At 48.5% G+C, this 23,277-nt stretch overlaps 1 protein-coding gene across 12 annotated transcripts in view; it reads left to right on the plus strand.

Annotated features, from left to right (window-relative positions):
• Positions 1–23,277, plus strand: part of MCF2L (MCF.2 cell line derived transforming sequence like) — a 1,263,355-nt gene that overhangs the window by 692,627 nt on the left and 547,451 nt on the right. Inside the window, exon 1 of one of the 12 annotated variants that reach the window (XM_078657687.1) lies at positions 1,332–1,710. The exons of the other annotated variants lie outside the window; for them this stretch is intronic. Within the exon in view, the coding sequence (XP_078513813.1) occupies positions 1,626–1,710 (85 nt within the window). The 5' untranslated portion in view covers positions 1,332–1,625. Of the gene's footprint in view, positions 1–1,331; positions 1,711–23,277 lie in introns of those variants that run through there. 12 annotated transcript variants of the gene reach the window in all.

The following is a 23,277-nucleotide window of genomic DNA, read 5'->3' on the forward strand; positions in this document are numbered from 1 at the left end:
ACTCAGTTATTGAAATCAATGCGACTTGTTCCTGCACAGTGGAAAGCTCTTATCAAAGATTGACTAGTCACCTTTCCATTGTTTATGGTTGTATTTGAGTGTTAAGCTAGTCTCAATAAGGTGAAAATATTCACCCAGAGAGTGTTACAATGTTTAAAAATGTCAAAATAATGTAGCAATACTATCACAAAATGTGCTGCATTTTACCGCTTATCTAGGCTTTCTTGGCATATAATGTATTCAACTTAGATGCATAATTTGGTCCTCTCCATCCACCTAACTCCAGTGGGACTGCCAAAATGCTTGTTTGTATAATTTAGTCACACCTTCTGGCCTAGTGAAGCACCATACCCAAATTATTGCCCCTTCCTGACCTTCACACTCCTGGTGGCAAACTGGAGTTTATCAAAGATAATTTCTGGATTCGGGCCCATCTTGCTGGCTACTAGCTGGCAGCAGGGTAGAGTGCCGAGCAAACAGCTGGCACTGGGCCGCATCCTGCTGCTCTCTATAGAAAACACGCGAAAGAAAAGGGGAATGGCGCATGTTAATAAAACGTATTTAGGCTAGTGCGGTGTGGGGACAAATCGGCATGTGACGAATGCGTACCAGTCAGACGTTCAGGAAAAAGAAATGCCTTCGCAATATATGTATTTTTTTCTATACATTCCCCGAGAACGTCTGTAAAACATACTCTTTGCACGGTTAGAATATTTTTACAAAGAACACAAGTAACCAACCATGTCTCATCTAGAATTCACAGAGTTCATGTTGGTCAGGTGATGCATTCGAGGCGTCTGCATTGAGCAGACCCATTAACAGTTAACTCGCCCAAGCCGGACTTGTCCTTTGGAGAAGGCACCGTGTGAAGTTTTCCTCGGCTTCGCCTCTGGCTCCCAGCCAGGGCACTCACTCTCCGAGAGAGCCCTCCCCAGCGGCCAGCGCTGCTTATTGAGTGAATTAATTAAACGGTGCCAAGCCTTTTGGTCCAATTGCGTGGCAGAGGGGACCGGGGCCGCACTTGACAGTCTCAGTGCATCCAGGCTGCGTGGTCCGAGATCTATCGTAAGTCTTCTCCGCCTCCGGGTGTTTTATGGGCAGTTTTTTGAATTACACAGAGGTGTGTGTTTTTGAAAGAAAGCAGCCTGCCCCCTGAGCTCCCCATTGAGTGTGACAGCTGTCCGTCTGTCTCGCCGCAGACCTGCTCACGGCTGAAGCCGCCTCCTCGGGTAGGTTACAATTTGCTAAGCCTGGGGGTGCCGCAGGGAGGCTCCAGACGTGCGGCCGGCACCGAGATTAGGACAGGTTCTTCAAGGATGAGTTTTGTTTACAGCCCCTGAGCCGGCAGGGCGTTCCGCGTCACGAGCAGGTGTACAACCGTCTGTGAGTTATTTCTGTTTATTGGCGGCACGGTGGACGGCGAGATGTGAGCTGGGCGCAGTACGCCCCTTTTGGCCCCTCTGAGCCAGCTTGGAAGGAGTCCTGGCTTCGGGTGTAATTCGAAGAAAGGTATTGTGTCCCGTACGAGAGACGCCCGGCTCGGCTGTACCATGGAGGTCTCCGTTCAGCAGCGGCTCCCGAGGCGGGCTGCAGGCTAGCCGGCTCACTGACCGCAGGCTGCACCCATGGGCGACACCATGACGCTAAACCTCATCTCCTTGCTGTGCAGGGACATCGTGCAACTCTGGCTGCTCCTGAAGGCGAGGACAGGTGTGTCCGGCGTTCGTGGCTTTCTGGTTGTTGTATTCGCTTGAATGTGTGTGTACTGGAGTCATTTCTTATGATGTACAAGAAGTGGTATGAGTAGCACAGCGCCTTTTTGTTTTGCGGTGTTTTCTGCTAAGCTTTGCCCAGCTGCACTCGATTAATATTCCCTGCCACATGGAAAGAATGCAATCGGGAAAAGTCTGTTTTATACATGCTGTATTTCTCTTCTGCTACGTTTGCTATTTTGAGTACCTTCTTAGCTTTTTGGTCGTTGTTCATGTTTTTGGACTTTTCGCATCATTATAAAATAGTAATCTTCCATTTAATTCGATGGGAAAATAATTTTCTAAATATTTGATACATACTCGGTTATCCGTTTGTAGTGGCAACTGGGCTTACATGTCTCTAAGTGGGGTATTGGGGTGGATGACTGAGGTCCTGCGCAGGGACTGCGGAAGCACCTCAGGCATTTGTAAATTCTCTGTTGCTTGCTGGTAAGCAGGTGCTACTCAACAAATGGGTTAAATGGCTGCTCCCTACAACTTACGATTGGAATGCAAAAGTATGCTATATTATGGAGATGGACTAGATCTCCTATGGTGTACTAGAGGAGAAACAGCACTAAGGGCAGTATTGAAGTCCAGTATTAGACTACTGTGCAGAAGACTACATGCCACTGAGGGCCCAAGAATTGTAAGAGCTTTACAAATAGCACCATACTGGGCGTGTTTGGGTGCAAAGGGCTGTGCGGTGGTTAGAGGTTTAGAGCCCAGCGCATCACCTGGAGAGCTCCAACAGCCAGAGAGGGATCTCGAGCAGGTTTCTCAGACAAGTAGCTTCTGATGCTTTTGGCAGTCCTCCAGCTACCCATAAGTAGCTCCCCTGTCTACAGCCCAGCCTGGTAAACGAGAAGCCTTCGCTTGGTTGAATAAAGATATGGATACCAAAATTGAAAAGTGTGTATTTGAAAGAAAAATGTATGTATTTTCAGAAATTATAAGCTGGTGTTGTAGAGATTTATTACTAATATTAACTTGGTGCCAGGGGTATTGCAACTATTTGTTTTATGTATTGGCCATGTAGAGGCATTACAATTTGACAAAGCATTTTTTACATTAATGCTGGAAACCGAGCCTGATGCACTGAGGTGATCACTGCTGGTAAAATTGCATATGGTGGGCACTAATGTAATCTTCTCTGATGGGGTCAGTATTAAAGCTCTGAAAATATTAGTAACTTGTGATGATTTTCACTGAACATGAGTTGCTCTTACTACAGTAAATGTTGCAGACTCCTGAGCTGGGCCAAATGAAGCTGGTTGTTACTGTTTGGGGAAGAGGCGAGAGTGGAATTTGGGGGCGGCAGCAAGGGGGAGGTGTAGTACCCTTTATCCCGAAATCCAATGCAAAGCTAGTAAACATAAATATTTTACTTAAAGTATGAGGATACAATAACTCCAGGATAGAGATAGAGGCAGTAAAACAATGGCAGTGGTTTTCAGGGGATAATGATGGTGCTTCTTGAAAATATGCACACATATATACATTCTATTTTATTATTATTTTATCATGAATGCATTTGCATACAAGCCCAACCCTAGGATACTGTACCTGGCAGGAAGATGCAGAGGGATGGAGTAAGAATGATAAACTTATGGGCGTGTACATAGGATCCATGATTATGTGCTATATATTCATTTGGAATTAATTTATTAAGCATAATACATTTGTCAAGGACCACAAGGGTTGCACAATTTTCCATGGCTACATGATTGAGATAATTAACTATTCAGTCATTATTGCGTATGGATTGATTTTTGTGGCCAGTGAATAGGTAGGGTACTGGAAATACGCAATTCTTCAGCGCATCCAAGCCTTGGAATGGCCTCCTTCAACACATCAGAAATCTCCTCACTTCTTGAGTTCCTCAAGAAGCTGAAGACTGGGCTCTTCGTATAAGCACCTTGGGGACCACAAAGCTATTCACGCCCAAGAGCCTTGATACCCTCTTGGGTGATTAGTGTGCTATACAAATCAATATAACATAGTGTTCTTTGTAGAATTATGGATCTGCCACCCTTCCCACATCTGCCTGCTGTATGATTTGTTATGTCAACCGTGATGGCATTCTCTAGGTGATTTGTTACATCATATGTGATGTCTAAGGTCTTGTGTAGTGCATCGTGGGCCTGGTGAGCTTTTTAAAAATACCACATCATCTACTGTAGCACAATAGTATCCTCCGTCAAGTAACTTAAACCCTATCAGTTGTCACGCATCTGGAGTTAGCAGAACATGTATTAGACAATCTCCTGCATCACAGCACTGCTGGAGATTAATCATGCAAACCAGCAGATTTCAATCATCAACCTGCTTTTTAATGATTGTACGACGATTGTAGCTCAAAGAGGCGCCATGGCGTCCTCTAACTTCATCCATATCCTGAATCCTGCATGATTGCTTGAAGACAGCCAGGCTTTAGGCCCCACATGCGGAAATAACTGTACTTACTAAACAGTGTCACACATTATGCAGTAAAATGTCACACATGGGTCCACTGAAAAATTGAAATGCCACAAATAAGCATACTAAAAACTTGGCACCTATGTATTATTAAAATGTACCTTGCAGGCCAGAACTGGGAAGTGTGTGCAAACACTTCCATAAAGTGGCCTAAAAATCATGCAGTTCTCCCTCCAAGGGACTGTCAGAGGGTCATACCCTGGCATGTCTGGAGCATCAATCAAAGAAACTGCAGGAGCCTTAAGCAAAACATGTTTTGTGCTATGATGCGTGACTCGTTAAAATGACCCTCGATGAAAATAAGATAAACTACAGTAATGACATTGTATGTTTTATTCATCATATTTTGTGGGTCATTTCTGCTCTGTTATATTACGCTTGTAACAATTTCAGCTCCTGGAATGGTCTCTAAGAATAAACCAACAAGCATTTCCAATGCAATAGGTCTCGCATTTGCGCAAGTTTGAGCTATTGACATTGCAAATAACGCCTTTTATTTTTGTTTTTAAAACATAAATAAAAGGCATTGTCATTTACAATGCAAATGGCTAAAACTCGCATAAATGCGAGACCTATTGCATTGCAAATGCTTGTTTTTTTCTGGAGGTGTGGTGGGCTGTTCAGACTCCCATTTCCATTTACACTCAGAGGCCGTTCCACTCTCTCCTCTTCCACCCATTCGCCTCTCTTTTGTGACATGTACACAAATGCGTCCCTTTCCGCTCTCTGCCAAACCGTTTCTCTAACCTGGTGATCAGAGCGTCTCTAAACGCTGGCAGTTCTTTTACAAATAATGGATTTATTCAACGGAGACAACACGAGTTGCCCAGGATAACACAATGTAGTGAAGCAGGGAAGCTGGTACTTCTTCCCCCGCTCAGTACTCCAGTGCCTGGCTATTTAAAGTATTGGGTCAAATATATTGAACTCTGTCATAGTCTGACCCCCTACAGCACGTGCTCAGGTTAAACGGACGACCGCCTCACATGTCCCCATAATTCACCCAGTATCCCCTAGTCCTGAGCCGCATAATTTACTGTAACCACCCAAATTCATTTTAGCTGCAATCTCAACATGAAAAAATATTTATAAAGTGCGGTCATAGGCTTGATGCTTTATAGCCCTACCAGCAGCAGGTATTAATGTTATTTCTATGCGTTTATCAACCTTTAAAAGGTTAGAAGGTGAGTGGACCAATGAAAGTGTAACAGGTAGTCAACCCCCTGAGAGGCCTTGGGTCATTAAATGGGAGTCATACACAAACTTCCAAGTGAAATTCAAGTGAAGGCAACATTTCTGTAAAAGGCATGTTTTGAAAACGTGCGCAATAAATCATTAGATTTCAATTAAATGGCAGTGCCTTATGAAGGCGAACAGATTCAGAAAAGGGGGTGGTGATGAAGAGAGTGCCTGAATTAAGCAGACCACTCTTACCCAGTCCAAAGATCAGGGCTTGATCCATCACCGTTTTTTAGCTCACTGCACCATCCCAGCTCAGAACTTGGCTATATGCAAATTAGTCTGTTCCTGTCCCAGTGCATGATGGGAACAGGGCAAACCAAACTACCAAGCCAATTCTTATACTGGGAAGGAAACAAGCTTCCGGGGACCGGTTTCTGCCATTTCAGGCGTCGTCGGCCCAGCTTGCTTGAATCCTGATGGTGCAATGAGCAAGGGACTCACATCTGAGTATACCCTTCCACGCTTATGGTGGACAAAATGATTCAGAAAAGGGGGTGGTGATGAACAGAGTGCCTGAATTAAGCAGACCACTCTTACCCAGTCCAAAGATCAGGGCTTGATCCATCACCGTTTTTTAGCTCACTGCACCATCCCAGCTCAGAACTTGGCTATATGCAAATTAGTCTGTTCCTGTCCCAGTGCATGATGGGAACAGGGCAAACCAAACTACCAAGCCAATTCTTATACTGGGAAGGAAACAAGCTTCCGGGGACCGGTTTTTGCCATTTCAGGCGTCGTCGGCCCAGCTTGCTTGAATCCTGATGGTGCAATGAGCAAGGGACTCACATCTGAGTATACCCTTCCACGCTTATGGTAGACAAAATGATTCAGAAAAGGGGGTGGTGATGAACAGAGTGCCTGAATTAAGCAGACCACTCTTACCCAGTCCAAAGATCAGGGCTTGATCCATCACCGTTTTTTAGCTCACTGCACCATCCCAGCTCAGAACTTGGCTATATGCAAATTAGTCTGTTCCTGTCCCAGTGCATGATGGGAACAGGGCAAACCAAACTACCAAGCCAATTCTTATACTGGGAAGGAAACAAGCTCCCGGGGACCGGTTTCTGCCATTTCAGGCGTCGTCGGCCCAGCTTGCTTGAATCCTGATGGTGCAATGAGCAAGGGACTCACATCTGAGTATACCCTTCCATGCTTATGGTGGACAAAATGATTCAGAAAAGGGGTTGGTGATGATCAGAGTGCCTGAATTAAGCAGACCACTCTTACCCAGTCCAAAGATCAGGGCTTGATCCATCGCCGTTTTTTAGCTCACTGCACCATCCCAGCTCAGAACTTGGCTATATGCAAATTAGTCTGTTCCTGTCCCAGTGCATGATGGGAACAGGGCAAACCAAACTACCAAGCTAATTCTTATACTGGGAAGGAAACAAGCTTCCGGGGACCGGTTTCTGCCATTTCAGGCGTCGTCGGCCCAGCTTGCTTGAATCCTGATGGTGCAATGAGCAAGGGACTCACATCTGAGTATACCCTTCCACGCTTATGGTGGACAAAATGATTCAGAAAAGGGGGTGGTGATGAACAGAGTGCCTGAATTAAGCAGACCACTCTTACCCAGTCCAAAGATCAGGGCTTGATCCATCACCGTTTTTTAGCTCACTGCACCATCCCAGCTCAGAACTTGGCTATATGCAAATTAGTCTGTTCCTGTCCCAGTGCATGATGGGAACAGGGCAAACCAAACTACCAAGCCAATTCTTATACTGGGAAGGAAACAAGCTTCCGGGGACCGGTTTCTGCCATTTCAGGCGTCGTCGGCCCAGCTTGCTTGAATCCTGATGGTGCAATGAGCAAGGGACTCACATCTGAGTATACCCTTCCACGCTTATGGTGGACAAAATGATTCAGAAAAGGGGGTGGTGATGATCAGAGTGCCTGAATTAAGCAGACCACTCTTACCCAGTCCAAAGATCAGGGCTTGATCCATCACCGTTTTTTAGCTCACTGCACCATCCCAGCTCAGAACTTGGCTATATGCAAATTAGTCTGTTCCTGTCCCAGTGCATGATGGGACCAGGGCAAACCAAACTACCAAGCCAATTCTTATACTGGAAAGGAAACAAGCTTCCGGGGACCGGTTTCTGCCATTTCAGGCGTCGTCGGCCCAGCTTGCTTGAATCCTGATGGTGCAATGAGCAAGGGACTCAAATCTGAGTATACCCTTCCACGCTTATGGTGGACAAAATGATTCAGAAAAGGGGGTGGTGATGAACAGAGTGCCTGAATTAAGCAGACCACTCTTACCCAGTCCAAAGATCAGGGCTTGATCCATCACCGTTTTTTAGCTCACTGCACCATCCCAGCTCAGAACTTGGCTATATGCAAATTAGTCTGTTCCTGTCCCAGTGCATGATGGGAACAGGGCAAACCAAACTACCAAGCCAATTCTTATACTGGGAAGGAAACAAGCTTCCGGGGACCGGTTTCTGCCATTTCAGGCGTCGTCGGCCCAGCTTGGTTGAATCCTGATGGTGCAATGAGCAAGGGACTCACATCTGAGTATACCCTTCCACGCTTATGGTGAACAAAATGATTCAGAAAAGGGGGTGGTGATGAACAGAGTGCCTGAATTAAGCAGACCACTCTTACCCAGTCCAAAGATCAGGGCTTGATCCATCACCGTTTTTTAGCTCACTGCACCATCCCAGCTCAGAACTTGGCTATATGCAAATTAGTCTGTTCCTGTCCCAGTGCATGATGGGAACAGGGCAAACCAAACTACCAAGCCAATTCTTATACTGGGAAGGAAACAAGCTTCCGGGGACCGGTTTCTGCCATTTCAGGCGTCGTCGGCCCAGCTTGCTTGAATCCTGATGGTGCAATGAGCAAGGGACTCACATCTGAGTATCTTTTGTGACATGTACACGAATGCGTCCCTTTCCGCTCTCTGCCAAACTGTTTCTCTAACCTGGTGATCAGAGCGTCTCCAAACGCTGGCAGTTCTTTTACAAATAATGGATTTATTCAACGGAGACAACACGAGTTGCCCAGGATAACACAATGTAGTGAAGCAGGGAAGCTGGTACTTCTTCCCCCGCTCAGTACTCCAGTGCCTGGCTATTTAAAGTATTGGGTCAAATATATTGAACTCTGTCATAGTCTGACCCCCTACAGCACGTGCTCAGGTTAAACGGACGACCGCCTCACATGTCCCCATGATTCACCCAGTATCCCCTAGTCCTGAGCCGCATAATTTACTGTAACCACCCAAATTCCTTTTAGCTGCAATCTCAACATGAAAAAATATTTATAAAGTGCGGTCATAGGCTTGATGCTTTATAGCCCTACCAGCAGCAGGTATTAATGTTATTTCTATGCGTTTATCAACCTTTAGAAGGTGAGTGGACCAATGAAAGTGTAACAGGTAGTCAACCCCCTGAGAGGCCTTGGGTCATTAAATGGGAGTCATACACAAACTTCCAAGTGAAGGCAACATTTCTGTAAAAGGCATGTTTTGAAAACGCGCGCAATAAATCATTAGATTTCAATTAAATGGCAGTGCCTTATGAAGGCGAACAGGGCAAAAAAATGTATACTAAAGTTAGAATCCGGGAGCAGCGGCCTGTGTCCTCTATGTTTCTGAAGTCCAGAGAGAGTAATATTGTATAGGACAATATTTGCATGGGGCATTTATTGTGCTGTGCAACGGCACGCGGCTGTCAGCACAAGGGCTATGCGAGCACATTAATGTTTACTTCGAACAGCAGTGTAGCAATGGTTTGTGTTCTCTGATGCAAGTAAACAAAACATGCACCACCCGCGTTTACTTTGGGTGCTAAAGCCAACCACGTTGGGGCCTACAATGCCGTTAATATCACTTGTCCCCGGTGCCACTGCACCCGATGCACTGTTTATGGCTGCGCCCGGCTCAGAATTCAGGAGGCAGTGAATCCGAAATGAATGTCATTGCAAGGGTGGCAGGGGCCCTAATGCAAGCAATGAAAATGGAAACCCCGCTACTGGTTTTGCATTAAAAACAAACACCCCAAACATGTAGGTTTTGCCAGGTGTCACGGCACCTCATGTCACAGCCTTAATGCTGGTGTTCTGCAAGCCTGGCAATGGGTAGTTTACCAAACACACACACACACACACAGTTGCGCAACTCACCTCCTTAGCCCCCCGGATGAGTTTGCGCACCGCGTACTTGCAGCTGTAGATGCACTCGACAAAAAAAAAAAAACCTGCCTGTTTGTCAGCGCCGCGCGCCTCTCTGCAGACTCCCCCTGCATTCCAGAGAGGCGCGCGACGCGATCCGGTCTGCATTCGCATGCCGTGGAGACAAGACCTGGCCGCGCGCACAACGTTATCCTATGGAGAAACGCTGCGCGCGGCCAGGTCTTGTCTCACTTCGTCGGCCTCAGACTGCTGAGACGACGACTATAGTTCTCGCTTGCGAGAACGCGCTTTCAGCGCGTTCGTCGTAGGCGAGACCTGAAAAGGGGGAAAAATTTACTACTTCTGCTTTGTTATTTAATCAATTATATGAGGTACAGATTATCATACGCAAGGCTACTTTTTACTGCAATTTTAAGGGGGATCTAAACCCCAATCTCAGTCCTCACCCATGTTGACGGAGTACATCCTTTTCGTCTGATGAATTGCAGGAAATAGCTTGTCAAATCTCTTTCGAACATGAATAAGGGTTCGTGTTCAAAAGAGATTTGACACAGCTAATATGTCTGCAGTTAAAGCCCACTGGAAGTTGCTAAAGCTGGTTTTCAGAAAAGGTAAACTTTGATCGAAAGACAGAAGCTCTGGTGCAATACTTTAGTGGGTAAACTAATAATCTGGGTGCTCTGATGCACACCTTTTTAACATAATGTAGAATTAGTTGAAAATATGAGCACTGGGATCATAACTGCCATTTTGGTGCTTTGGTGGGACATATTCATTAAAAAAGATTAGGCTTGTGTGTGAAGAAGGGTAGCCATGAATAACCTGTGTTCATCTTTGGCGTTATAGGTGTGACACCCATAGATATGATTGTTTTGCTTTTCTTTTACTCTTGTATGCCTTTTTAACTTTTGGATTGGTTTGATTAACTTATACTTTGAGGAGTTTTTGCTGCATTCCAAGTGTATGCTATCTTGGATGATGCATTTTATATGCATGCCAATTAGGGGTAGGTATCGGCTGCTGCCCATGGCTTGTGCTTTTGTACCACGACAATGTTCTTGATACTCGTAGTCTCAAGGGTCATGTATGCATTGACAAGAACCAAAGTGGATGTGGGGAACACATCCATGTTTACTTTATGTAGTTTTCGCTCCTCACTTTTCCCTCAGTGCATTAGCAGCAAATAAGAGGCTGTTAAGGGTCTACCGAATAGGACAAGGGATCAAGCCTGTAATGTCATTACAAGATGGAGGTTCGAAGGGTGCATCCATACCTGCCAATTTGAAGAACAATCTCAGTGTGAGAAGGGGTGGGGTCTCGCGCCAAGGAGTGCCTACAAGGCTCTTTTGAACTCCACCCCGCCCCTAACCCCCTCCTCCAAAGCAAAATAAAAGCATGCCGAGGCCAGTACCAATGTCCTGGGGTGTTTTCACACGCCTTAATGAATGTCAGCAGTTGAAAACCTTGCAAAATGAGCTGGAAACCCACTATTTACAGTGATTTTCAGCTAGTTTTCCCTGCCATCGTGTGATATTGGCTCCTCACCTGGAGACCATAATGGGAGCCGATTTTGTGTGCCACACTTGTAATGGTGTGTGGCTCATGCAAGTGACTCATTGCGCTGGTCCACAACCTTACACTCCAATATTACACATATAAATAATACATGTCAGATAAATGTCTAAAGGCTTTGCCTATCCTCTTGGATTTGGGCCTCCGCTCTGCAGACCTCACACGTTGTTTAATATCTGAGTTAATTTGCCAAATTAAACTCTACTTTAATGTATGTATTTGTAGTCGTGGTGCGCAATACTCGCGGGTGGGGTGGGGTGGGGGGAGGTGTCTTGCTGGGGTTATCACGGGGGGGTTTAAAATAGAAATAATCCTTACCTGACCGTGTCCCCCACTGCCTCTGCTCCTGGGCCAGGTTTCTGCTCCTGAACTGGAAGAGACATGCTCCCTCCCCTAAGCCAAACACAACACTGCAATGGCTGCGTTGTGATTGGTGCGGAGTCCTGGACAGTGCCCAGCCGGGCACCTGTTGGGAGGCATTTTCTCTATGTAAGCTGCATGCAGCCAACATAGAAAAAATGTAGAGTGCGCATGACTGCTTTGGTTGGCCCCAGGGCCGACCAAACAGTCAGGGTGCTCAGAGTGGTGCAGGCCACCCCTCCCTGACCTACCCGCCCGCCCCCAACCAGGCATATCTTCCCGCCTTCCCCATCCAGGCATACCTCTGCCTTCTGCTTTCTCGCAATGCGAGAAGCAGAAAATAAAACTTTATTTAAAATGCCATTTTATTTTCTGCTTCTCACACTGTGAGAAAGCAGTGGGGCGGCCTTCCTCCGCCCTAATGGAGGAGCCGCCCCTGTGTATTTGTCATGTAAAACATTTTTGAAGGAAATCATGTTCCCTGGTTCTTTTAATACTCGTGAATGAAAGACCGCTTTATACTTCATATGTTTTAGGCATGAATCTGACTTTGTTTCCTTCTTGGGAATTGCTTATTATCCTCTCTTACACATCGACACTCCCCATATCTGTTTGGCCTATTGCGTCAGGGCCCTCCTGGGATGGATTTAGAGTATGGTATGCTAGGTCTCACAGGTTTTCTTTGGCATATGCGTTAAACCCTCACTCATACACTAGCAAATAAAGTATGGCAGGCTAGTTCCCACTAGGCTGTCAGTGCATCTGTATAAACGTTTGTTTCTCTTCTGTAGATTCTAAGGTTGTAATGTGCATGCCCTGTCTACACTAGTACAAGCACACTGCTAGGAAATGTTATGGCGTACACAACACTGGTGTGTCTAAACTATTGAGCCAATAATGTCAGACCAGCAACAGTTCAAAAATGATCATTAATCGCCCCATCTCGGTCAATAAAGTTTTGATCCTCAAGAAGTTGCACGTAGCAGAATACAAACTTGTAATACTGAGCTCTGTGTGTGTCGTAGTCATTGGCGGGAACCCAGGCTGGGGAGAACGCTATACGTGCGATAACTGTTTGACCGGCTGTGTTAAAAGGCAGGGTGCTGGTCCATTCTGGTTTAGGGACACCTTGCAGCAAGTGATTACATTTCTCAATATTAGCTTGACAAAAGATAAACATTGTGTTACAGCGCATTGTGAACACTATATCATTTGCAGCATGTAAACAAATGAGCTGATGCCAAAGGGGATGATGGACGGGACCTGGCTTGGCAGTTTGGGCTGGACTGTTCCCATGGGGCACAGGGTCAAGACTGATTTGCATATGGCTGGGTTCCAACTGGAATGGCATGGTGAGCAAAAAACAATGGATTTAGGCCCAGATCTCTGTACTGGGGTGAATGTATGACATTGTTCTGCATTCTGTCCATCAACTGTTGTTTTTGCATTTGTCACCCCGAGTGGGACTGGTATGCTCAGACGTGAATCCTGTGCTCTCCATGCCACTGGAATCAAGCTATCCTGGCTGATAAGGGCTGAAAACCCGAAACCGGTCCTAGTATGCTTGTTTCCAGTTCAGGGAGGACCTGGCTTGGCAGTTCGGGCTGGACTGTTCCCATGTGGCACAGGGTCAAGACTGATTTGCATATGGCTGGGTTCAAACTGGAATGGCATGGTGAGCAAAAAAACGATGGATTTAGGCCCAGATCTCTGTACTGGGGTGAATGTATGACATTGTTCTGCATTCTGTCCAACTGTTGTTTTTGCATTTGTAAACAAATGATGGCTTCTAATATGCACATCTCACATTCACGGCCTACAAGAGTGCGTGGAGTTGTGACTTTTTGTTTTAATTGAGCTGCAGCGGCGTTCTGACCGGGCTGCTTGAGGCATCTTAGCCCACTCCTGAATAGGACCCATCCACAAAGAGCATTGCCAAAGCCAGTAAGTTTTGCCTATACGAAATCTGTTGACTGGGTCAATTCTCTGACATGTTACATAGCAATTGAGCTGCTGTTCAACATGGATTAAAGTAAAAAAAAAAAAGCTCTGTGATGAAGTCAATGGTGTCCATAACATAGCACTTTAAAAAAACTTTGGTCTTTGCTGTCACGAGGGCCGCACTGATGCCAGCGGGGAGGGGGATTGTAAAGGAGGTTTAGGGGAAGTGCAGCATGTATATCGATTGGCTGAACTTAGTTGCGCAATGTGCAACCAGAAAACGTGGGATGAATAACGGCTTCTCCACTTGACCAAATTATGTGACCTTGAGCAATTAATTTATTTCAATTTCCCTCCATTTTCTTCATTATCACATAGGAAAGGACCTTAAAAGATATGACTTCAGGATGTGTGCTGTACAAAACCATCTCCCGTGCTTGGATGTAATCACTAATGGCATTGTTATGGGGGGGGGAGGGGTGAAAAGCATGAACGTTTCTAAATTCCATCACTTTTAAAAAAAATACTGCTGAATGCACTGCTATTATTTGATTTATTAAGGTGAAATGGTTCTGCAGGTCAATGAAATACACTTTTTAAAATGCTCAAAAGACTATCTTATTTTTACATGTTTTCTGTCTTTAAAGATTAAGGTGTTCCTAAAGTTAAGGGCCTAGTTAGTTACTTCCTTTTGTTTAACTGCAAATGACCTTTAAATAAGTGCTTGATATATATTTTAATAAAAATGTTAGTTAGTGCTGAGTCGATTAAACAGCAGCCCAGTGCTGCTGATGCTCAGAGGGCTGCAGGTAAAGGTCAGGAGGGCCATATCACTGCTTTAAGCCTTGTTGCACAGTAACTCAACTGCAAGGAACATGTGAAAACACAGTGACAAAGCCAATAGATGTTACTTGTCGTAACGTTTTGACCATAGCTTGCAAGGTTTCAGTATTGCTATATGTGTTATTTTCATAATTTTAATGTAATTATGAGTGACATTTAAATGACTGGGTGACAATTTCTCACGAGCAAAATCAAGCAATGAGGTCGAGGGAAACGTGTAAATATCAGAAACTACACCCATTTGAGCAACGAGAAACTCGAAAGAAGCAAAGCACCAGAAATGGTAGCCTTGTAACCTGATCGTACTATTTACGAAATGTGTAACCAAGATAGTAAACATTAAACAAGTCTTTCAGAGGCAGCACTTTGTTAAAGTTCTGTGTGCATATTCAGACACATTCTCTGCTCAATACAAAAGATAATACTTACTCGATGCAAACACTGGGCAAGCCTTAATCGGTGGCTGAGGCACACATAGGCCACAGCCAGGCTGTTTATTTCAAAAAGACTAGTTTAGCAGTCTAATAAAAATCTTTGAGCTGAGCGGTCCGCATACTACTACCAAGGGCGAGGCTAGACGAGCCCGCCTTTAGGGGCCGGCCCCCCGGCCCACGCACGCCATTGGTTGAGGGTAGCTGGCCGGCCACCCTATGGGAGGCCAACCGGAGTAAGTCCTTCCGGGTCAGGCGGTGACGCACTTCCGGCGTAGGCGGGGTCAGAGGCCGTGACCTATTTAGGTCACTAGCTCATTCAGTTCGGCCTCTTTCCTCGCCTGCGTCGTGACCTGCTCGCACCTGCCGGACCTCACCCCCGGGCTCGTTAGCCTATTTCTTTTAACTTTAATTGAATTAGTCAGTTTCGGCCCCTACTGGTAGCTTCCCTGGCCCCATAGTCATCGATCTTCCCCTTTCGTCGTGCCGGAAGGACGTGTGGGCAGCGGTTCCCGAGGAGTGCGAGCAGGGCGGAGCAGAGCTGTGGTCGGAGCGGCGTGCATCGGCAGCGACCAGCGCGGCAGGTAAGGTGTCGGGGCTCCCGAAGCTGTAGGCTTGGGTGGGTCTCAGGGATCGCCCTCCTCCTTGTGTGAGTCGGCTTCGTGGGCGTCTCTGGGGCCCGCGCAGGTTGCAGCGTCTTCGTACACTAGTGAGCGAGCTCCGACGCCCCTTGCCTGCCGCCTGGTGCGAGCTGCGAAGGCGGGAGGGGGTTTTCGGTCGCGGCGCTCAGTGAGGAGCTTGTTAGGGCGTGAGAGGCCCCGTAGTGCGCGCGTGGCTGCGAGCGAGTATTTTAGCCGCGTGGTTTAAGCAGTCAGCATGCCGCCCAAGAGCCTTAGACAGAAGCGCAAGGGAAAGGATCCCGAGATCGCGCAGCTCCTGAAAGTTTTATTATCGAAGCTAGATTGCAGCGAAGATAGCAGCGAAGGGGAGGAGATGAGCAGCCCCTAGAACCCGAGACGGAGCCTGAGGTAGTGGTGGAGCGTCCCCGGAGGCCAGGTGTCCCCCCCCAGGGCAGCTTTTCCCCCCTTAGTGAAAAAACCCAGGGTGCAGAAGCAGGGCGGGCGAAGCAAGAATAAAAAGGCAGCAAGCCGGGATAAGGTTCGCCCCAATGTTGTTCCCCTGGAGCCCGAGGTCCGGATCATACCCCCCCCTAGACAGCCAGAAGTGCCGCCAGGGGTACCGCCCAGCAGCCCTCATTGTGTACCATCGATGCCACCCCCTGTAGGTCCATCTGAGGACGGGACAGGGGCGATTTTAGCAGAGATCCGGGGGGCATTGGCTGCCCTTGCACCGGTACCGGCCACTGGGGGAGGGGTGAGCCCGCATAGCGCAGCAGCACCAGTAGCCCCTCAACCAGGGGGTGCAGCTTCAGGCCCGCTGGCAGAAATATGAGCGCCCTGAAAGCATTAACGCCAGGTCCCAAGGCCCAGGAGGTGGGGGGGTTGGGGCGACGCCGGTGGCGATAGCCCCCCCCCCCATCCCGGTAGCGGTTACCGCAACTGCGGCCGTCGCGCCGTGGGCTCCAAGTACGGCGGAGGACGCCACCCTCAGCGAGATTAGGGCGCAGCTGGCCATGCTGGTTAAAGCGCAGGAATCCAGTGTACCGGTAGTACAACAAGCGACCCCATCAGTGCAGATTGATCCCGCGTCTTCAGGAGGTAAGCCTGAGGGCAGGGGCAGTGAACCAGCTGGAGGGGCTAAGACTGAAGGAGGGCAGGGTTATGTTCTGTCTAAACCTGGCCGCTTGGCAACGCATGTGTCCCTTGAGGTTAAAGAGAAGATTTGGAAAGGGGAATATGTAGATGTGTTTTCCCTCATTCGACCCAAAAGATGGGAAGTGGAGTACAAGGAAAGGGATGGGAAGGATAGCTCTTTCAAGGATAGGAGACCGAGAGTGGAAGAGTCCATTACAAACTGGCTCTTTGGTTTTCAGGTGTTCATGACGGTGATGATTGAAAAGAAACCAGAGTTAGCAGCGTCCTTGGTGTATTATATGCATAAGATTTTGAAGGCACACACGACACATGGGGGTTCTGCGTGGTTGGACTATGATAGAGACTTTAGATGGGAAAAGGTGCAGGACCCTGACATGGGTTGGGACCAAATGGAGGTCAATGTTTGGCTAGAGAGTGTGAATGGCAAGTCTGGGGGGTTTCAATCTAATAGGCAGCCCTTTCGGACATCCCAAGGGGGGCACGGGGAGAAGAGAGGGACTTGCTGGGCCTTTAACAAAAAGATGTGCACCTGGCCCACAGATAAGTGCAAGTTCAAACACGCGTGCTCCTTCTGCGGCCACCCCTCTCATCCCGAGTTCAAATGTATTAAGAAATCCAAAGAGAGAGGGGGAGGGGGCAAGGAGATTCAGCCTCCCCAGCCCTAAGTTGCCCACTCCCGTGGACATCGGGAAACTGATGTATTGGCTGAATCAGTATCCTGACCAGTCAGCAGCCGAGTTATTGTATTTGGGTTTTTCAGAAGGATTTCGCATTCCAGCTCAGGACGTCCCCCCTGTAGAATATTGCAATAATTTACTTTCTGCACGGGCGTAGCCGGCGGTAGTGAAGTTGAAGGTAGACAAAGAGCGAGGGTTGGGGCGGGTAGCAGGCCCTTTCCTGACTCCCCCCTTCCTGGTTATGTGTGCTCTCCTTTGGGAGTGGTGCCCAAGAAGGATCCAGGCCAATTTAGGATGATCCACAACCTGTCAGCGCCTAGAGGGTCTTCAGTGAACGATGCCATTGATCCTGCTCTTTGTTCAGTGACTTATTCCTCATTTGATGCTGCCCTAAAGAGGTTGAGGGACTTGGGCCCAGGGGCCATCATGGCCAAGACAGACATAGAGTCAGCCTTTCGCCTTTTGCCTGTGCACCCGGAAGATTATCACCTGTTGGGCTTCCAGTTGGATCACCAGTTTTATTATGACCGGTGTATGCCTATGGGGTGTGCTGTGTCATGCAGATATTTTGAAACATTCAGCTCAATGCTCCAATGGTTGTTCTCCCATAGGACAGGTTGCAAGGAGGTAGTGCATTACTTAGATGACTTTATGGTGATGGGGCCGGCGGCCTCGGCAGCATGCGAGCAGGCTTTAGAACAATTAGTGGCCATGTTTCAGGAGTTTAAGATACCCCTGGCTCCGGGTAAGACCGTGGTCCCGGCGACGTGTATGTCCTTCCTAGGCATAGAGATTGACACAGTGGTTGGTGAGTGCAGGTTGCCTCCAGATAAAGTACTGGCTTTTTCCCAGGCCATTGACGCGGCGTTGGCCACCCCTAAGGTGACTTTACACCAGTTGCAGGTTTTAGTGGGTCAGCTGAACTTCGCCCTAAGAATCATCCCAATGGGACGCCCTTTCTCGAGATCAATAGCCAGAGCTATGGTCGGCCTATCCCAGAAGCATCACAGGGTGCGCCTCCAGGCTGACGTGAGGAACGATTTGAAGGTGTGGCGGGATTTTTTGGCAAACTTTAACGGCTCTATTGTTTAGCCGGCGCCTACGGTGACTAGCAAGGAACTGGGGTTGTTCACAGATGCAGCTGGTAGCATTGGGTTTGGGGCAGTCCTGGGTCCTCAGTGGTGTGGGGCGGAATGGCCAATGGAGTGGCACGAGAGGGGTTTGACTAAGAACATTGCATTCCTAGAGCTGTTCCCGATCCTGGTAGCAGTGACCATTTGGGCTGAGCGCTTCAGGAATAGATCTGTGATCTTTTGGTCAGACAACATGGCTGTGGTCGAGGCCATCAACAGGCAGGGGGCTACGTGTAGGCATGTGTTGAGATTACTGAAGCACCTGGTATTGGAATGTTTAAGGTTGAATTTACTGTTCAGGGCGGCACACATTCCGGGCGTTGACAATCACGCTGCTGATGCTTTGTCTCGTTCCAAGTTACAGGAGTTCCGGAGGTACCACCCGGAGGCGGAGGACGAGATGACAGGGTTTCCACCATCCCTGTGGAGGATTGGAGCCCCGCTCTAGCGGGGCTGGTAGGTGCCTCATTGAGTGACCGCACTCGGGCTGGTTATCAGCAGGGTTTTTTGACTTACAGGATGTTGGTTCAAAAGGCGGGTATCACAAACTGGTTTTCAAATCAAGCCATGTATTACTTCCTACAGAGAATCAGGGACCAGGGCAGGTCTCTCTCTTATGCTAGGGCTCATGTTTCAGCGGTAGGTTTCTTTGCTAGACTGGTGGGTTCTCATGACCCCGGGGCCTCATTTGTGGTCAGGAAAGCCTTGTCAGGATGGGCCAGGCTGGAGGGCCCCAGGCGGGATTGCAGACGCCCTTTAGATGTTAGGACTTTGAGGGACATTTTGGAGGCCTTACCTAGACTTTGCACCTCGTCATTTGAGGGCACGTTATTTGCAGCAGTGTTCTCCCTGGCATTTTACGGGACCTTCCGCCTGGGGGAAATTGTAGGGTCCTCTCGTAGTAACCAGGGTGGAGGGATCCAGTTTAAAGATACTAGGATAGAATCTGGTGGACTGGTGGTGATCCTTACGAAATCTAAGACTGACCAGTCGGGTAAGGGGGCGGTGATGATTCAGCTGTGCCCCGCACCGGGGGCGCCGGTATGCCCGGTCGTCTGCATGCAGGAGTACTTAGCCATCCGCCCTAGTGGGGGGGGGCCGGCCCTGTTCATCCATGAGAGTGGCGAGTGCGTGTCACAATACCAATTCAAGGCCGTGTTGCAGAGAGCCCTGGTAGATCTGGGGTTGGGGGGCACAGTTTACTCTTCCCATTCCTTCAGGATAGGGGCAGCAACTTTAGCGGCAGGAGCAGGGTTGTCATCTACTGCAGTCAAAAAAGTGGGCCGCTGGTCGTCTGATTGTTTTAGGCGTTATATACGCCCTGAGTTGCTTTGACAAGATGTTCTTGCCATGATTTTGCTTAACTTTTCTATTTCCTCTCTGATTATTAGTATGCCAAAAATGGTGGTGTGGGTGTTGGGTCACTCGTTCGTGCGGCGGGCAGCTGGGCGTTTGCAACAGCGGCGAGTGCGGAAACCACAGAGTTTGGAAGGGGCTGAATTTTCGTGGCACGGTGTGGGAGGAATGCGCATCCGGCATCTGAGGCGGCTCGTGGAGGAGATTAAAGAACGGGAGGGACAGAAGTCCCCGGACCTGATCATCATCCATCTGGGCGGCAACGACATGGTAGACCGGGGACGCTTGGCGGTCAAGGAGGCGCTCCTCACTGAATTTGCTTGGCTAGGGCGCACCTTTCCACAGGCCAGGATTGCATGGTCTTGTATGATCCCACGGAAATGTTGGGCGATGGCATCAGGGCTAGGGTTTTGAACGTGTCGGTGAGACGTCTGAATGGTGAGTTGGCAAAGTTGTGCTCCGTGAAGGGCCGCTTGCTACACTTACCCCACAAGATGATTTCTGGACCAGCTATGTTTCACCATGACAGCGTGCATTTGTCTGACATTGGCATGGATGCCTGGATTAATGGAATTTGGTCTTTTGTTCTGCACCTGTTGGAAGGGGGAAGGGCGACGGACCTATGGCCCCTAGTCACCCTTGTGGCGGAAAAGAGGCATTGGACCACTGATATAGATGGACGAAATAGACGGGAGTCCACCTTGAGCACTCCCTAGGCCAGCACTGAGGGGAGAAGCTCTCCACAGGGGGATGGAGACCACCGGTTGGGGAGGCTAGGGCGACAGGTACGAGCCTCCTGGGATCCTGGGCAACCTGGTGGACGAGTGGTGGGGCCCTGGAAATGGCGGACAAGGTCTCGAGGGCTGGGGCCCATCACTCTGTGGCGCAGGTGGGTTGCACCTTGCGTGGGCATCGCTACCTGGGGAGAGCTGAGCCAGAGGGCCCCTTGGTGCTGGGGGAAAGAAGAGAGGATAATGATATTCTGATTTTCAAGATGAGTTATGCTAATTTGAAGTTAAAGATTCTTGTTCAGAATATGAATTTAATAACGTTTGATATAACTATGCAATGTCATGTTTATGTGTGTTGATATTAAACATGGCCTTTTTTACACCCACCTTATCTCAAGTGTTAATTAACTGGTGGGTTGTGGGCGGGCGTGGAGCATGCTGGGGGATCCGGGCCCTATACCAAGGGCGAGGCTAGACGAGCCCGCCTTTAGGGGCGGCCTCCCCGGCCCACGCACGCCATTGGTTGAGGGTAGCTGGCCGGCCACCCTATGGGAGGCCGGCCGGAGTAAGTCCTTCCGGGTCAGGCGGTGACGCACTTCCGGCGTAGGCGGGGTCAGAGGCCGTGACCTATTTAGGTCACTAGCTCATTCAGTTCGGCCTCTTTCCTCGCCTGCGTCGTGACCTGCTCGCACCTGCCGGACCTCACCCCCGGGCTTGTTAGCCTATTTCTTTTAACTCCCACCCACCCGTCCCTTAGTTAGGTAGTTTGGAGGGATGAGTTGCGGAAAAGAGGCATTGAACCACTGATATAGATGGACGAAATAGACGGGAGTCCACCTTGAGCACTCCCTAGGCCAGCACTGAGGGGAGAGAAGGTAAGCTCTCCACAGGGGGATGGAGACCACCGGTTGGGGAGGCTAGGGCGACAGGTACGAGCCTCCTGGGATCCTGGGCAACCTGGTGGACGAGTGGTGGGGCCCTGGAAATGGCGGACAAGGTCTCGAGGGCTGGGGCCCATCACTCTGTGGCGCAGGTGGGTTGCACCTCGCGTGGGCATCGCTACCTGGGGAGAGCCGAGCCAGAGGGCCCCTTGGTGCTGGGGGAAAGAAGAGAGGATAATGATATTCTGATTTTCAAGATGAGTTATGCTAATTTGAAGTTAAAGATTCTTGTTCAGAATATGAATTTAATAATGTTTGATATAACTATGCAATGTCATGTTTGTGTGTTGATATTAAACATGGCCTTTTTTACACCCACCTTATCTCAAGTGCTAATTAACTGGTGGGTTGTGGGCGGGCGTGGAGCATGCTGGGGGATCCGGGCCCTATACCTGCCCAGCCCCAGAGTGGCACCAGATCTCACCAGCCAGCGCAGTCTGCCACAGGCTCTAGCCTCTGCTCATGTAGTGATGCCCTGACTCGGTGTTGAAGTAATCTTGGACGACGGGTTGGACCCAACCGGCTGGCACGACAGCGTTGGCTCACACCCTAATGAAGGGGGTGGGTGGTCTCACTGACAGCCGTGGCTGCAGAGACACAGCAATGCATCTAAACACGTTTCTCATCAACATTATTACCGCCGTGGGCAAGGGTCGATAGTTCTAGACAAATTGAAAGAAAATGTTTCATCTCTTGTCTTAAAGTAAGTCTATTGAGCGTTAGTGTGTAATTAAAAAAAAGCTGCACTCTCTCTGCACTGCAGACACGTGGCTGGTGCTGACTTTGCAGACACAGGTGTATACGTGGTGTAGTGAACGTGCATTAGAAACGGAGGTTTGTCAATCTAGAAACTTCACCTCCCTACGTCTACCTCCTATATTGTTTACATGATGCGTTAGAATTAAAAATAGACAACGAATACATTTTGCAGCCAAGGCTGGACGTCCTGCACCGGAAAGGTTGTCTCTGTGTAGTCTTTGTTGCTGTCTATTCGTGTGTAGCCACTGTGATGGCATTACTAGAGTTAGCGTTGGGCCAGCACTAAATATTTAGTTACATGTGAACTATTCTGTAAAACAGAAACAGGTGTGCGTGTGTTGTCTGTGCATGGCTAATCTGTGTCTGTGTGTGCGGGTGTGGTGTGTATGTGTGTGTGTGTACAGCGTGTGCAAGCACATTTTTATTAGGACTGGCAACTTTGGAATGATACATCAAGGGCTAGGCTGGACACTTACTTTTGCAGTGTTGAGGGCCGTCAGGAGCCTGCCTGGTGGTGTGCGGCACCAGGGTCGGATTGGAATTCAAATTAGGGACGGTCACCCAAAGGAAAAGTGGCTCACATTGATGGATAATGACCTTTCACGAAACCTTTCTTAGTATCAGGGTAGTCATTTTGAGAGAAATCTATAATAAAATTACTAATAATCATGTTCACATGAAAGGCTCTAATATGTTTATTCTCAGGCCAAATCATCAGTTGCTCCACTCACTCTAGGGACCTGAGGCTCCTGTTTTCCCCAAGTTCCCACAAAGGACAATGAAGCGTGCAGGAGCTTCAAGGGTATCGCCCAGTTTAGATATCTCAGGCACCAGTTTACCTCCATTTCCCAGAAACAATTGCCCAGTCTCATGTCTGTTATGTTCTTGGTTGTCCTCAGGCCTCTGCTCACCCTCAGTTCCCTCAGGCGAATGGCCACTCTCAAGTACAGAAGCTTCCTGCTCACGACGTATGCCCCATAAAGTTCCCATCCACATTAAGCTCTGGAGACTCATGATATCCCTAGGGTCACTGAAGTTCCTCTTCACTTCACTTTCATGCCCCTGAAGTACCTGCTCACTCTTGACCCAGTGGCTTTCTGGGTCATCTTCAGATCCTTTGCAGCTGCCACCCACCCTTAGGTGACTGCCA

This window comes from Lissotriton helveticus, chromosome 8 (genome assembly GCF_964261635.1).
Source record: "Lissotriton helveticus chromosome 8, aLisHel1.1, whole genome shotgun sequence".
NCBI classification, from domain to species: Eukaryota; Metazoa; Chordata; class Amphibia; order Caudata; family Salamandridae; genus Lissotriton; species Lissotriton helveticus.